Below are 14,926 nucleotides of genomic sequence, written 5' to 3'. Positions count from 1 at the left end.
AGATAGATAAATGAAATTTCATACGTAAGTAAAAGATCTAATTCTCTACCTTCTATTAAATTTTGAGTCATTTCCATTGACTGGAAGTAGTACTTTACGCTACTTCCGATTTCTCAAAAAACTAATGTAAATTTTAAAAGTAATAATAATATTGCGCATTAATTTGCGCTTTTTTTATTTGGCGTTCACTTGGTGTGCAATTAATTTGTCTACGAGATTTTATTCTATTTTTAAAACTTTAAGTATTTAAAATGGATTAAAAATCATGTCTACTTTATTATTTCTTTCCAACCGAAATCCTCATTATACATACAAATTTTAAAAAGAAATGATTAAGAAAAAACTACAGTAATAGGCTTGTAAATGCGCTGAAAAGGAAATACTAAATTTAAAATCTTGCTCGCTTTACTTTAAGCATTGGTAGGTAAAAGTCGTAACGTATTCTATGAGCGTCCGATGCTTTTATTTCTACCTGTTGTTAACATAAAATTTGCAATGTTCGTGAGCCAGTGGCGGAACTAGAAAAAAAGGGACATCTCGCAAAAAAAAGTTTGGGCCCCCTCCTATATATATATATATATATATATATATATATATATATATATATATATATATATATATATATATATATATATACACATATATATATATATATATATATATATATATATATATATATATATATATATATATATATATATATATATATATATATATATATATATATATATATATTTATATATATATATATATTTATATATATATATATATATATATATATATATATATATATACATGGTGTGAGTGCATCAGTCTGTTTGAAAACCTCTTCTTTTACTCTATGTCTGCCGTAATATTTTCCGATTATCGCGTCGGTCAAAAGAATATGAAACAGGAAAGCTTGGTATCTGTAAAGGTTTCTCGTGTTATGTTTATTTATATTTTTGTTGTATTTATATTATTAAATTTTAAATAGATTTCCCTTTTTGTACTATGTCATTCTTTAGTATGTATTTTTTTAAAAATAATAATTAAAAGAAGTAATTGCTTTTTAAATTGTTTAGTACAAATCTATTAAAAGGACCGAAGAGCACCCCTATCTGACAATCTAAAAAAGGGAAATAAGTCATGGAAGTGGTCTCTCGCTCAATGGATTTTTTTTTTATCATAAGAATTTTGCCTACAACAGCGTGTGTCTGATTGTAGGAGAAGGAGGACTCGGCTTTCACAATGGTATAAAAAAAAACAAAGGGATAAAGAATATACAAGAGCGTGGGATGGTGTCTATAGAATAAAAATAACCCAACCGCAGGCACAGTATTCATTTTACAAACAACCATCGAGTAAAAAATGCAAGAAAATTAAAAAAAAGAAAATTTAACTATAAAAATTGATTATGGTCACCCGTGGGCCCCCTAAACGCGTCCCCCCCCCCCGGGTCTGGCGGCACTGTAGTTCCGCCCCTGGATCACACTTATATTTATTATGTTGACGAACACCTTAGTTGGAAACATCCTTACATTTGTCAGGCTACTAACACAATCTGCTTTTATTATTATTGTATACACAACTTCGGGTACAAGATTCTCGTGAAAAAGCATGATTTCTGACGTTTTTGTTGAGTTGGCTGTGGATTGATGACGATGATGATGATAAATCAGAACCATAACAGGATGGTATTTGGGTAGTGGATTTTATTAGACACTAGCGCTTTGAAGCAATGATGAGATCAGCTGAAGGGGTACTACTCTGCTTGTGCGAAGGATAAAATAGATTCTTTATACATTTTTAATACACTACATAGTCAACACATCCTAAACATGGAAAAGTATGCTATCAGGCATCATATGAAGAGAAAATTATAATAATCATCAAGATAAAAGTATATTCAACATTTAAGTAGAGCAGCTAGAACGATAAGACTACGCAATTTTTAATGGGGGGGGGGGGAGTCCCATCCATATCTATAAATACTGCCACGGATTTTTTGGCCCCTATTCCCCTCCTCCCAATCCCCGCACAGTGTTACAGTTAACTAGACACTACCCAGAGATCGACGTCGCATTTCGTCCTACAACCCTCCCCACCTTCGAAACTGCTGTTTTCGTTTAATCAAAACATTGATTTATTTATAAAATACTTACTAAGCTGAATCAATATTGAAGATATTATTCAATTTCTATTACCATTTACAAAATCGTTAACATTTACATAACCAGCCTATTAAAAAACTCAAATTAGCGGCTAAAATTAATTTTCTAACTTTACTTTTTAAAATGCGAAAATGTGTTGTCACTTTTAGAAACCTACCACTCCATCTAGAATTTCTTCCAGGCATCTCTTCGCCCCCCCCCCCAACCGGAAAATGTAGACTGCCCCCCCCCCCCGGAAAATAAGTCTGGAACACTGATTCCACCTCGTCACATAAATTCGCAAAATTCCAAACCCACGGTCTCCACCCTAGAAATGTGACGTCGTTTATGGATGACCAGTGAATTCTTTAAATCAGGGGTTCACAACCCTGTGCCCGCGGGCGCCATGGCGCCCGCCGAACGATTCGTATGTGCCCGCCTCTCACTATTCGACAGAGACAGAATTTTTTTCATAAACATTATTGAAAGGTTGAAGGGGATGGAAATCGAAAGTTTGAAGGTGGGGGGTGCAAATCGGGGAAGGATCGCTACGCCTCTGGCAGAGTTTCTTCCAGGCATCTCTTAGGGGGGGGGGGGGCTAAGCCCCCGCGAAAATTTTTACCGCGCCCCCCCCCCGAACGAAATGAAATTTATATAATTTATATAGAAAATATATCCTTTTAACAGTGTCCGCCCCCCCCCCCCCCGAAGAAAGTCTACCGCCCACACCCCCCAGAAACATTCAAGTGCCCTCCCCCCGGAGAAAAAAGTCTGGAAGAAACACTGGCCTCTGGAAGGAGTTTGTCGATTTAAATTAGGTGGTGCCCGCCACCCTACCGATATTTTAGAATGTGCTCTAGAGTAAAAAAAATATATACATTTACAACAGTTTAACGAATACTTGATGCATTGTGACGGAACATTCGAAGCATTCAACAAAGCCTGTTTAGTGTATAGTGTATACAATAAAAATCGTGTGTCATACGCATCACTTTTATTGTTACAAAAATAAATCGAGATTAAAAACCTCTATTTCATTCAAATAAAAGGTTTTTAAAAATGTGATTAAAAAAAAAGATGAAGTAAACATTTCAGTTATCATCCAACAAATAGTTTTTTCCTGTTTGTCTCACTGATTGCATGATTCGATTCGCCAACTCAACGCCGATCCCACTTTTGGTTTTTATGTCCGCAAAAGATTTGAAAATAGATGGGTATCCCAGATGGGTAAAATGGGCAGCTGAAAGATAAATACATATGAAAATAATTAAGCTACCTTAAAGGCCGTATCGTATTGATATTTATTGAATAAGTTTCGTCTATGGATATTTTTTTGGTGTAAATTCTGACTCTGGACTGGCTACTCCGAAGCTGCAAGAGAAATAAATAAAAGTGGCCGCCACCGTTGACTTAAATTTCACTTGGAATTTAAAAATAAATAAATTTAGACGAGTTGTCGAGGCCTTAAGGATTAGTTCGCCCCCTCCCCTCCGTATAGAGATCTGATTATAAACCTCATAACTGAGGGTTTGTGTTGTACTCTTGTTATTGTAATGTTGTTTTTCCCACACTCGCGGTACAAACCAGTGGCGTCCTGTATGGTATAGGGCTGATGTTTGTTCTCCGAATCCTCAATCCAAACGGGATGACAGCTGTAGAGGTTTTCATTGCCGCACTCGATCTAAAACATAAGGGAGAGAACTGCAGTTAGAGATAGAGTCCTCGAGCGTGGACTGAAGTTTCACAACAGTCACAATCCTAGTATGTCTGTGTTGATTTCATATATATATATATATATATATATATATATATATATATATATATATATATATATATATATATATATATATATATATATATATATATATATATAAATAAATATATATATATATATATACGTACATATATATGCATATAAAAACAGAAACACACAAACATCATTAATGTGCATATGTCGGTATATGCCACTGTTTGAGTGTATGTGAAATAGTTGAGTTTAGTATGTAAAAACCATGACCTGTAGCTTCTTGTCGATGTGGATTGTGTCTGGGTATCTCTCAAGGATCTTGTAGTACATCAGGACCGAGTTGAGTGCCCATATGTCGTCTCTAAAGTACCTTTATAAATTATAAATCATAGGGCTCGTACATACATTATGTTATTCTGTTGTAATAGATTTTTTCACTCACTATTCTGCAAATCGTCATACATCACCACAACATAACAGCTACGCATTGAGATGACGTCACGAGTTTAACCATAGCCATAGTCAAACATAACGTGGGTTAATTTATAAATATTCTTGAAAAACAAAAGAACAACAACATATACGTCACGTCATATTCCTTTCGCCATAGCCTTTGCTAATGTAACATCGCTGCACTAGTCTGAACTCCCCCCCCCCTTCCGCGCACCCTTCCAGCTATGCGAGGCTATTGTCAGAACAACCTAAGAACAAACGACCTTTTTTATGCCACTTCAGACCTAAGAACAAATACGTTCACGCGTCACTTCTTGGAAATTTTAAGTCTGTTTGTTCAGGCCTAGCAATCTATCACATTGAAAAAGCTTTGTCTATCGGCAACCAATGGAGTTCCTTTGTTAAATACCTTCCAGCTATTACACTAAACTTTTAGCGAAAATAATATTATAGGACATTCTTTTTGCTATAAAGATATAGGAGCTGGTTGTTTTTTCGATGGAGACATTTTATTTTGTAAACTATCAGAGTCTATTGTACGGCGACGTTTAGAGGTAGAGCGATAGACCCTTAACCCATAGGTTTCGAGTTTGAATCCAAGTTCAAGTCAGTAGAACATCCAGCTCTTATAGGTACCAAACTCACGTTAGTGAAAATAAACGCGACTGTGAAATTGTGTTGCCCACACTATCGTTCATATGCCACGGTCACAGAAACAGGTGAACTTCACTTCACTTCACTTATCCGTCAGGTTCGAAAAGAGAACTTTATGAAAGGCTGGTCTTTGTTTAAGCATGACGTCATGTTCAGCGACATAATGGAACAAGCCAAGCATGCTCAACATAGATTAGAATCATATTGAATTTATTGGACACACTAAATCATGTTAAGCGAACAACGATGTTAATAAAGGGAAATAAATGCGGCAAGCCAAGCATGCTCACCATAATATAATATTTAACTAAATGGACTAGCGGTTTTATAGGTGTTATTCATCGTTGTTTTATGCTTCGGTTCTCACAGTCTCTATTTTTCTGTTTTGTTTTGTGTGTGCATTTTTTAAACATTAAAAATTATTTTGTGTTAGTGTGGGGGTGTGTTAGCAAATGTGTGGTGTGTTAGCAAGTGATGTGTAAGTGTGTGGAGTGTGTTAGCAAAGGTGTGGGGGTGTGTTAGCAAGTGTGTGGTGTGTTCGCAAGTGGTGTGTAATGTGTGGTGTGTGTTAGCAAGTGTGCGGTGTGTGATAGTGTGTGTGGTGTGTTAGCAAGTGCGTGGTGTGTTAGTAAGCGTGTAGTGTGTTTTGCGTCAGCTAGTAATGTGCTAGCATGTGATATGTAAGCAAACTAGTTGGCAAATGATTAGTTAGCAAGTATTGCATTGGTATGTGTACTTTTATTCATGATTTGAAAAAATAAAGCCGCTGAAAAAATATAACCAAACATTGAAAGAAATCGATGCCGGTGTTTATAAAAACCTACCAATAAGACTTCAAGACATGAATTAGAAACCTACCAATAAGACTCCAAGACATGAATTAGAAACCCACCAATAAGACTCCAAGACATGAATTAGAAACCTACCAATAAGACTCCAAGACATGAATTAGAAACCTACCAATAAGACTCCAAGACATGAATTAGAAACCTACCAATAAGACTCCAAGACATGAATTAGAAACCTACCAATAAGACTCCAAGACATGAATTAAAAAGGGGGCTTTAGGCTTTGAGATGACGATGCCATTGCTGACCACTCTGGGCCAGTCTCCGACTCTCGACAGTTCCAGACACGCAACAGTCGGGTACCGGAGGAGATCTTCGGAGATTGGGTTGATCCAGATCACGTCGTTATCCTGAAACAGAGTTATCGTTCCTTTCACTCTATTTTAATTTGGAATACGTTTTAACTAATCCTGCATACAGAGTTACCGATCTTATCACTGTTTAAAAAAATACTTCTAAACTAATACAGAAAAAAACTTACCGTTCTATTCCCTCTGTTTTAGTTACATTAAAACAAATCATGAAAGCATAGTTATCGTTCTTAACACTATATTTTAAAAACATTTGAACTCCTCCTGCAAACAGAGTTATCGTTCTTATTTAATTTTTATTTTTATCACTCTAATTTAAACATGTTAAAAGTTTAAATGCGAGCTTATTTTGTGTAGTGACTATTTGTTACACACATAGGCCTACACCATTCAAGCAGTAAACTTACTGTTTATGAAGATTTTACTTGACGAACTAATAAACTTGCATTTGGGAACTTACGTTGTATATGCTTCCAAATTTGTACAGGATCAAATCTCAAAACATCAATTGTTAAATACAGAACGAACTTACGTTGTATATCCCTCCAAATTTATACAGGATCAAAACTCTCAAAACATCAGTTTTATGAGCCATCACGTTTACTGACTGCTGGAATACCGAGTTGACACTGTCTATCTGCAAGGTCACAGTTTTTGTTAGGTCAATACTGAGTTGCAGGTTCATTATACAAACTATACTGCAAGAACCCATTTTGCTGTTTACTTTTACAAATGCTAAAGATTCACTTACGTAGACAAATGTGACATTTTCTTTTTTCAGTTTCTCCCAGTACTTTCCAGAAGGTTCGGTGTTTCCATGGACGTACACCCTGATACAGAGGATAAGTAGGTGGATTAGTATATTGATAAGTACGTGGATAAGTAGCCTACAACATAGAACCATGGATATATAGTCTAGGTCACATGAATTCATATTGTAAGTAAACATAATTAACTTACTATACGATGGATATAAAATACTTAAAAATGTATCACTGACACACGAAGGTTATATGGATATGTACAGAAAAATAAATATATTTCTAACAGGCATCAAAGCAGCCAGATGTATTAACACGTCAATGGATATATAGATATCATGGGTACATTATCAGCGTACTTAAGTACACCCGATACAGTGGTATCATGGATACATACACTTGAGTGGTATTGATGGTATGTGCTTGGGGTGGGATGGGCTCAGGTAGTGGGTCTTAGGGGTCGTTAGAAAGGTTAGGATGAGTGGTGGATTGATGTTTGGGTTGAAAGGTGGGTTGATGTTTGGGTTAAAGGTGGGTTGATTTTTGGGTTGAAAGCTAGGCTGATGTTTGGGTTGAAAGGTGGGTTGATGTTTGGGTTGAAAGCTGGGTTGATGTTTGGGTTGAAAGCTGGGTTGATGTTTGGGTTGAAAGGTGGGTTGATGTTTGGGTTGAAAGCTAGGCTGATGTTTGGGTTGAAAGGTGGGTTGATGTTTGGGTTGAAATGTGGGTTTTGAAGTGGGTTAATGGTAGGGATGAGAGGTGGGTTGTAAAGTGGGTTGAGGGAAGGGCTCAGAGGTGGGTTGATGTTAGGGTTGAAAGGTGATCATCACGGTTGGAGTGTGAGGTGGTTTGATGGTTGGTTTTGTTGAGAGGTGGATTAAAGCCAAACTTAACTAGTGTGTTGCGAAAGCCATAGCAATTAAAACACAAAAAAAGCGAATTTCTTCTAAAATGTTCAAAAGCGTTTTGTGTTATGTGTTTAATGTTTAAAAAAAGGTCATTTAAATAAATAATTTTGACGTAAAATTGTTACTTTTTTAAAGGGAGCGGGTGGGGTCGTTACACACCTATCTGCTACTTGATTCACGACGTGCTGTGTTATGTGAGGATGGAAGGAGAAGGGGGTGCGACGTAGCAAATTTTGTAAAAAAACAAAATGATATACATTTTATTAACATATTTTATAGGGTGATTTAACAACAGGTAAGGAAGAAGTTATCGACATTTCTTCCGCAAGGTTCGTCCCATGACGAAGCACGGAGACAAAAGCACGAAAAAGGAAACAAATAAAAGCTTTTAAAAATAAGTTCAAACCACTCAGTCTTGAAACTACACGGTAATCAAAATCAATCGGATCTAATCGAATGTCAGGATACATGGTAATCAAAATCAATCTGGTCTAATCGAATATTACGAGAGCGTCTAGAATTGTGTTGTGAGTAGAGTGGCACAATTCGGTTCATTTATTTGAGGTATTTCGACAATAAAATTTGACTTTATAAATCTAAGAGCTATATTCACGTGGTACAGTTATGTTCATTTATTTGAAAGTTTTCGGCAATAAAATTAGACTTCATAAATTTATGAGCTATATTTACGTGCCGTTGGGTTATAGTCGATCTAAAATTAATGTAATAATATTTACACCCGATGCATTTCAGCATAAAAATAGTCCAAACAAATTGTAGTTTATTGATTGGAGGAAGGGTGTAAATTATTATATAAAATGGGATTGAGTAGGGGGAGTGGTCGATAATATTGTAATGTAACGAAATATATGGGGTGTTGTTTTGATATTGTTTTATTTTGAATTTTTGATGTGATCTCTTTGATGTAAACAATGAGTACCACTTTAGATAGGACAGGCGAAACATACAATTCATCGAATAATAGGTAATGTATGGTCAGCATTATGACCAAGCTTTTACTACTCCTGACTCCTGGGTATAATATTTGGATGTAAACACACGCCAATTCATTTTAGATTTATCTGTACTTTTAGATAAACTCTAAAAAACAACAATTACCCAGTTTTATTATACTTTTTGTATATACGATATAGTGAAGTAGAGTTCACTTGTTTCTGTGACCTCGGCATATGAAGAGATAGTGTGGTCGGCACTATGCCCAGCCGCCTTTACTTTCCCTAACGTGAGATAGGTACCCATCAGAGTTGGGTGGACTCAGGGACGGTCTACTGATATCAACCCGGATTCGTACTCGAGACTTACGGGTGAGCAGTCCAGCTCTCTACCGCTAGACCACTTCGTCCCCAATTTCGTGTGTTTCTTATATAAATATCAAACAGGTATGGCTGGTGGTTATGTCCATGTTATTTTGGTCACCTGGATAGGAGATCGTGCAAGGGTTTCTGTACATTGGACTTGAGACTAGGTTTTGTTTGTCTGGTAGCCACGCCCCTATTAGCATGACAATTTATTTATTTATTCAATTTATTCAAAAACATTAACAATAGTAGGCACGGAGGTCTTTTTTCACATTGGCCGTTTTAAAATAAACAAATAAAACAACAATTTGATAACAGCATTTTAAAAAAAAGCAAATGCGTAGTAAAGACATAGCAGTAACATAGCACTAAAAATTAAATGACAGTTGAGGGAACACCTGACATTTCAGGCAACACCTGACAGTACAGAGAGCAGCTGACAGTACAGGCAACACCTGACAATAAACACCTGACAGTACAGGCAACACCTGACAGTACAAACAATACCTGACAGTACAAACAATACCTGACAGTACAGGCAACACCTGACAGGAGGCAACACCTGACAGTACAAACAACACCTGACAGTACAAACAATACCTGACAGTACAGGCAACACCTGACAGGAGGCAACACCTGACAGTACAAACAACACCTGACAGTACAAACAATACCTGACAGTACAGGCAACACCTGACAGGAGGCAACACCTGACAGTACAAACAACACCTGACAGTACAAACAACACCTAACAGTACAAGCAACACCTGACAGTACAGGTTCTCCATACCTGGGGAAGCGCGCGACATACAAGGCCGAGAGAGCACACAGGTAGTACTCAAACGTCCAGGTGATGGGTTGGTCAGGATGGGGGTTGACCAGGATCATGTGGTTGATCAAAGGCACTACGTCAGTAGGATCCTGCAAGCGGAGAGATTTACAGCAGTGCTTCAAGATATCCGGTCACAGTAATTTTAAACTAGACAAACATGCAGCAGTATACATACGGGGTGGAGGTGGGTGGGGTGGTGCTGGCATTTTTTTTAGATTAATTACGATTTTACATCATACACACACATATGCGTGAACCTAACGCTCATACATAGATAGACTCACACGCATGTAAACACAAACACAAACTCGCACGCACAACATTCCCATGTACACACACATATAGTGTCACATACACACACTACTGACACCCTCGATACATGTTAATTTCAGTAACTTGTCAGTTTTCTAGCTGGTTTGTTCCTGTGCACTCAACATATACTAGCTGGGAGACGTACTTGGGCACATACATAACAAAATAACTACAAAATCCATTAGTAATAGAAGTCATACAAAGAGATGAAGATCAATGACTGACTACACAATCTACAAACAAAGACCAGTTAACGTACTAGGTAAATGAAAGTTGTGAAAAGATTTTTTTAGTGGGGATAAAATTGTTTGACACCGGCTCTTTCTTTAGAGTGATTATTAATTCAGGAAAGACGCTGTGTAACATCGATACAAGATCAATTCATTGCTTTTTGTTGATTTATAAAGCGCTAAAAGCAATTTGAATAAAATATTCTGCGTTGAAGGAAAAGATTAAATAACTTGATATAGTTTTGTTATTGTTCGTAGTTTTGTTACTGTTCGTAGTTTTGTCATTTTTCGTAATTTCGTTACTGTTCGTAGATTTTAAAAAATGTTCGAAGTTTTGTTATTGTTTGAGTTCTTGTTTTTTAAATTAATGTTCTTGGTTTTGTAATTGTTCGTAGTCTTTTTGTTATTAGTACTTTTGTTACTGTTCGTAGTTTTGCTAATGTATTTAGTTGTTTTAATGTTCCTAGTTTTGATATTTTTTACAACTTTCATTTGGTGTGATTGTTGTCACCCATCCATCGGGTGTCACCCAGAGGCGTAGCGACCCTTCCCGGCGCCCGGGGACAAACTTTCGATTTGCACCCCCCGTCAAACTTTCGATTTGCACCCCCCTCGAACTTTCGATTTGCCCCCCCCCTTCAAACTTTCAATTTGTTTTTCCAACCCATTTTGGCGCCCCCCTAAGGTCGGCGCCCAGGGACATATGTCCCCCCCCCCCCGCCCCCCTCCCTTGCTACGCCTCTGGTGTCACACCTCCTCCCCTCCTCCCATTTTAAATGTACACACATACATATCACTACACTACACACACGAATGCAATCAGTTTTTGAATGCTGTACGAGTGTATTATATCACATGACTTACCTCACTTTGTCGAGCAAAGAGTCGATCAGGTTTGCCGTAGTACAAAGACCTCGCCACAGCAGAAAAAGGTGATGTGCTGTTTGCAATGTATTCTGGGTAGATTGCGTTGGACAAAATGATACACGGCGAGGAATGGCTATAGTCGCTGGACGAATTAGACCTTACAGAGTTGCTATCAAATTCTTCTGGGGTATGGCAATCCAAAGATGAATTTAGAACCCTTTTCTTAAATTGTTTGACATCGATTTTCTGCTGTTTGTTGTGTTTCACAAAGAGGATCATTTGTTCGCTTGTGTTTTGACCACGCCTAGAGTAAGTTACGCTACTGCTGTTTTGTAACTCTTCTGGAATACGAGTTAAAAGAGTTCTTTCGCCAACAAATATCCCACCAGCTTTACTTACAGCTAACTGTTCTAAAACGAAATCAACAGCATCGAATGTGTTGCATTTAATTTCTTTGTCGATCTTTGTTAGATCTAAATGTGGGAGAGTCTGACGTAGTTCAGGAAACCAGGTGTTGTAAAAGACGCCTCCGTCAGACGGCAGTTTGTTGTAATAAAAGACGAGCTTTAGCGGCTGAAGTACGCGGATGATGCTCAGGATGCTCAGGTAATGTAGAAAGGAAAAGGTCTTGTCCCCACACCAGGTGTAGTAGGCTGTGGGTGGAACCAGCCCGGGGGTTTGGGTGGGGGTCTGTGGCGTAGATAGGAAATTGGCGATCATTCTTAGTTCGTCGTCTGCTTTATATCTGGCGTAGTCTGGTCTAGGGGCTGGGGTAGGGGCAGGGGTAGGGGCAGGGGTAGGGGCTGGGGTAGGAGCGGGGGTAGGGTCAGGGGTTGGGGCAGGGGTAGGAGCGGGAGTAGGGGCTGGGGTTGGGTCAGGGGCAGAAACCCTAGCAGGGGTAGGGGTGGAGACCGGGTCTGGGGAAGGGGCTGGGGTAGGGACTATCGTAGGGGCAGAAGTATGGGCTGAGGTAGGAGCATAAGAAATGGTTGACGCTGGTTTGGGAACAATGTCCGGATCAGGATTTGGACCAGGGCTATGACCAGGAGCTTGAGCTACCTGTTTCTTTAGTTTCAAAAGCTTTTCAGTCGTCTCTTTTAATTTCAATTCAACAATATCAGGATGATCACATTTCTCGATTCTAGAAACATCTTTTAGTTTAATCAACTCATCTGATATTTTCATAAATTGGGCCTTAATAGCCTTGAAATAAGAACAATTATCAAAACCAACCTCTTCGCTCCTGGATGCCACATCATTTTCTTTAGTTTTGTTCCGTTTATCCTGCATATCCTTCATGCTTCCAATTTTTTCAAAAATTCTCAAATTCGGAGCTGAATTCAAGAGGAAAAAACACAAGACACCGATAAAACAAAATATAGATAGCAGTAAAAAACGTACAGGGTTAGTGATCTTCATATCCGCATCTGTCAGAATTAAGAAACCAATTACGATTTGTTATTGAACGTTCGATCGTTTAAGCAACAGCAGATCGCACGTCAGCCGAGGAAAAAATGAGAAGAGGCGGGGGGAAAGCGAGAGTCGTGCGATGGCTTCATACTTAAGTTCAAACTTCTAACGGTTAAATGAATAACTCGACTTTAAATACATTAATAGCAAGAAAATATTAATTTGGTAGTTGACCCTTATTGAAAATATTTCATCTTTGACCCCCCGCCCCACTCCCCCCACCCCACCTCACCCCTAAATCACACAAGCACGCACGCGTACACAAATATTTCAAGTCCATAGCTTGAGAGGCAGCTAGATATGTAGACGACCATCACAAATTCAACTCTGTCAATTAAAATGATAAGTTGTAAAAGGAAAAATTTAGTTTAAAAACAATCAATATTGAGTTTTCTAGACATCAATTTAGATTTTAATAAAAAAATCAATACTTTAAAAATATTGCACAATGGCGATCAAACCTATCCGTCGGTCACATATAGATTGATAGCTATTTCTTTCACTCTAAAGATGTGTAGGCGACATATTATACATGATTTGTACAAAGTATGAGCTCAATTTCTGAAAATAAAAATTATAAGTCGGGAGGGGGGAGAGTATGGAATGTATAATTGAAAGAGGGGAGAGGGGGGGGGGGGGGACGACGGGGGGGACGGGGAAATAAGTGGGCAATCTTAATGTACAAAAAAGTGTTTTGATCGTACTGGTGAGGATACAATTTTACCTGAGGTCGGAACACCTACATGATATGAAGGGTGACCGATTTAATGTATATCTTTTTGAACAAAAAATTAGTATTCTACTTAAATTGCGCGTTACAAAGAATGATATAAGAGCAACATTGTTTTCAAAAAGTGGACAGCTTGTTTTGCAAGTGTCCTCCTCAGTTATTAGAGATGGTTTAATTTTCACACCTATTTTAAAATTGTGTAGAATTTTTTTTCTTTTGCCCACACGTTATTATTGTTTAGTTTTGTGTGTAATCAAAGAACTGGGGAAATTTAGTTTAAATTCCAGACGCAGTTATATCCCTTTATTTGGGTAAAATTGAGCTATAAAAATAGTCAATTTTTATTCATTTTCACACCTATTTTAAAACCGTTTAGTATAAATTTTAAAGGGATTTTTATTTTATACACATGTTTTCTTTGTTTATTTTTGCGTGTAGTCAAATAACGGAGGAAATTAAAAGTTTAAATTCTGACGATCTTGCGTCCCTTGAATAATTCAAATTTATGAGTAAAAGCGTTCAATTATTAACCCCTTATTTTGATATTTCTAAGAATCTGATATTTTTCGAGGCGCCTACGGCACCAGAGCTATCTCCTAACCAAATACTAACTTTTTGTCGCATCTGTAAGTGGTCGATCTAATCCAGGAACTTTAAATAAAACAGGTATAGGTCAGTTTTCGGTCATTTTATTATTGAAATGACTCTAATTTTCCAGCTAAAAAGTGAGTGAACAGCAAACTTTGTCAAAAACAATTTCCCTGCAACTTACCTGCAATTACCCGATCTAATAGGTGTAAATAATAAACAAACCATTCAACACTATCACTTTACTTTATATATATAGACTTGCTTTTATATATGATTGGGCCCAACAGATTACTTTGCTGGAGGGGGGGGGGGGGGGAGGAAGAGAAGGAAAGGATTTTTTCCCGCTTACGCCATTGGCTGTTGCTTATTTTCTTTAAAAAAAATCAATGCTTGGCACAATAATGGGTATTCAGATGGATAGAGTTAGGTATAATATGTATTCTAAGGGGGAGAGGGGCAATTACCCAGGGGATAATTGAAATAGAGATTGACCCGTGTGAGAGGGAGGGGGGAGGGGGGAATTGATGTGGTAGGTAATGTCCTAGCTCTTTTGTTTTTACAACCTTGACGTCGTAGTCGTTTAATTATGACATGAATTTCACCAGAAATCTTCGCTTAGTAAATGGGAAATAACTTTTATTTTTATTCAGAAATATTTTTCACGTTGATGTTTTGTTTGGATTATTCCCCTTTAATATAAGTTGCTCGTCGCTTAAATCAGATATAAAAAAAAGTTTTGTAAATATAAAACAAAAAATTAT

At 37.5% G+C, this 14,926-nt stretch overlaps 1 protein-coding gene across 1 annotated transcript; it reads right to left on the bottom strand.

The window, feature by feature from the left end:
- Positions 1–3,137: 3,137 nt before the first annotated feature.
- Positions 3,138–6,773, bottom strand: LOC131953288 (uncharacterized). The gene is made up of 5 exons (XM_059316411.1): positions 6,678–6,773; positions 6,015–6,184; positions 4,150–4,249; positions 3,717–3,813; positions 3,138–3,372 (listed from the first exon to the last, which is right to left on the bottom strand). Exons 1-5 carry the CDS (start codon positions 6,738–6,740, stop codon positions 3,224–3,226), a joined length of 579 nt encoding a protein of 192 aa, XP_059172394.1. The 5' UTR covers positions 6,741–6,773; the 3' UTR covers positions 3,138–3,223.
- Between the last annotated feature and the right edge of the window lie 8,153 nt (positions 6,774–14,926).

This window comes from Physella acuta, unplaced genomic scaffold (genome assembly GCF_028476545.2).
Source record: "Physella acuta isolate Inbredline_101_S28 unplaced genomic scaffold, ASM2847654v3 ptg000916l, whole genome shotgun sequence".
Classification (NCBI taxonomy): domain Eukaryota; kingdom Metazoa; phylum Mollusca; class Gastropoda; family Physidae; genus Physella; species Physella acuta.
This window is presented reverse-complemented; position numbering and strand designations above follow the sequence as displayed.

Bases quoted from the DNA above. Each gene is read 5' to 3' on its own strand.
- LOC131953288 (XM_059316411.1), bottom strand. From the start codon at position 6,740: ATGGCTCATAAAACTGATGTTTTGAGAGTTTTGATCCTGTATAAATTT. The intron at 6,185-6,677 runs GTAAGTTCGTTC...ACTCTGTTTCAG, and splicing joins AATTTGGAGGGATATACAAC to GATAACGACGTGATCTGGAT. The intron at 3,814-4,149 runs GTCATGGTTTTT...CTTATGTTTTAG, and splicing joins ACATCGACAAGAAGCTACAG to ATCGAGTGCGGCAATGAAAA.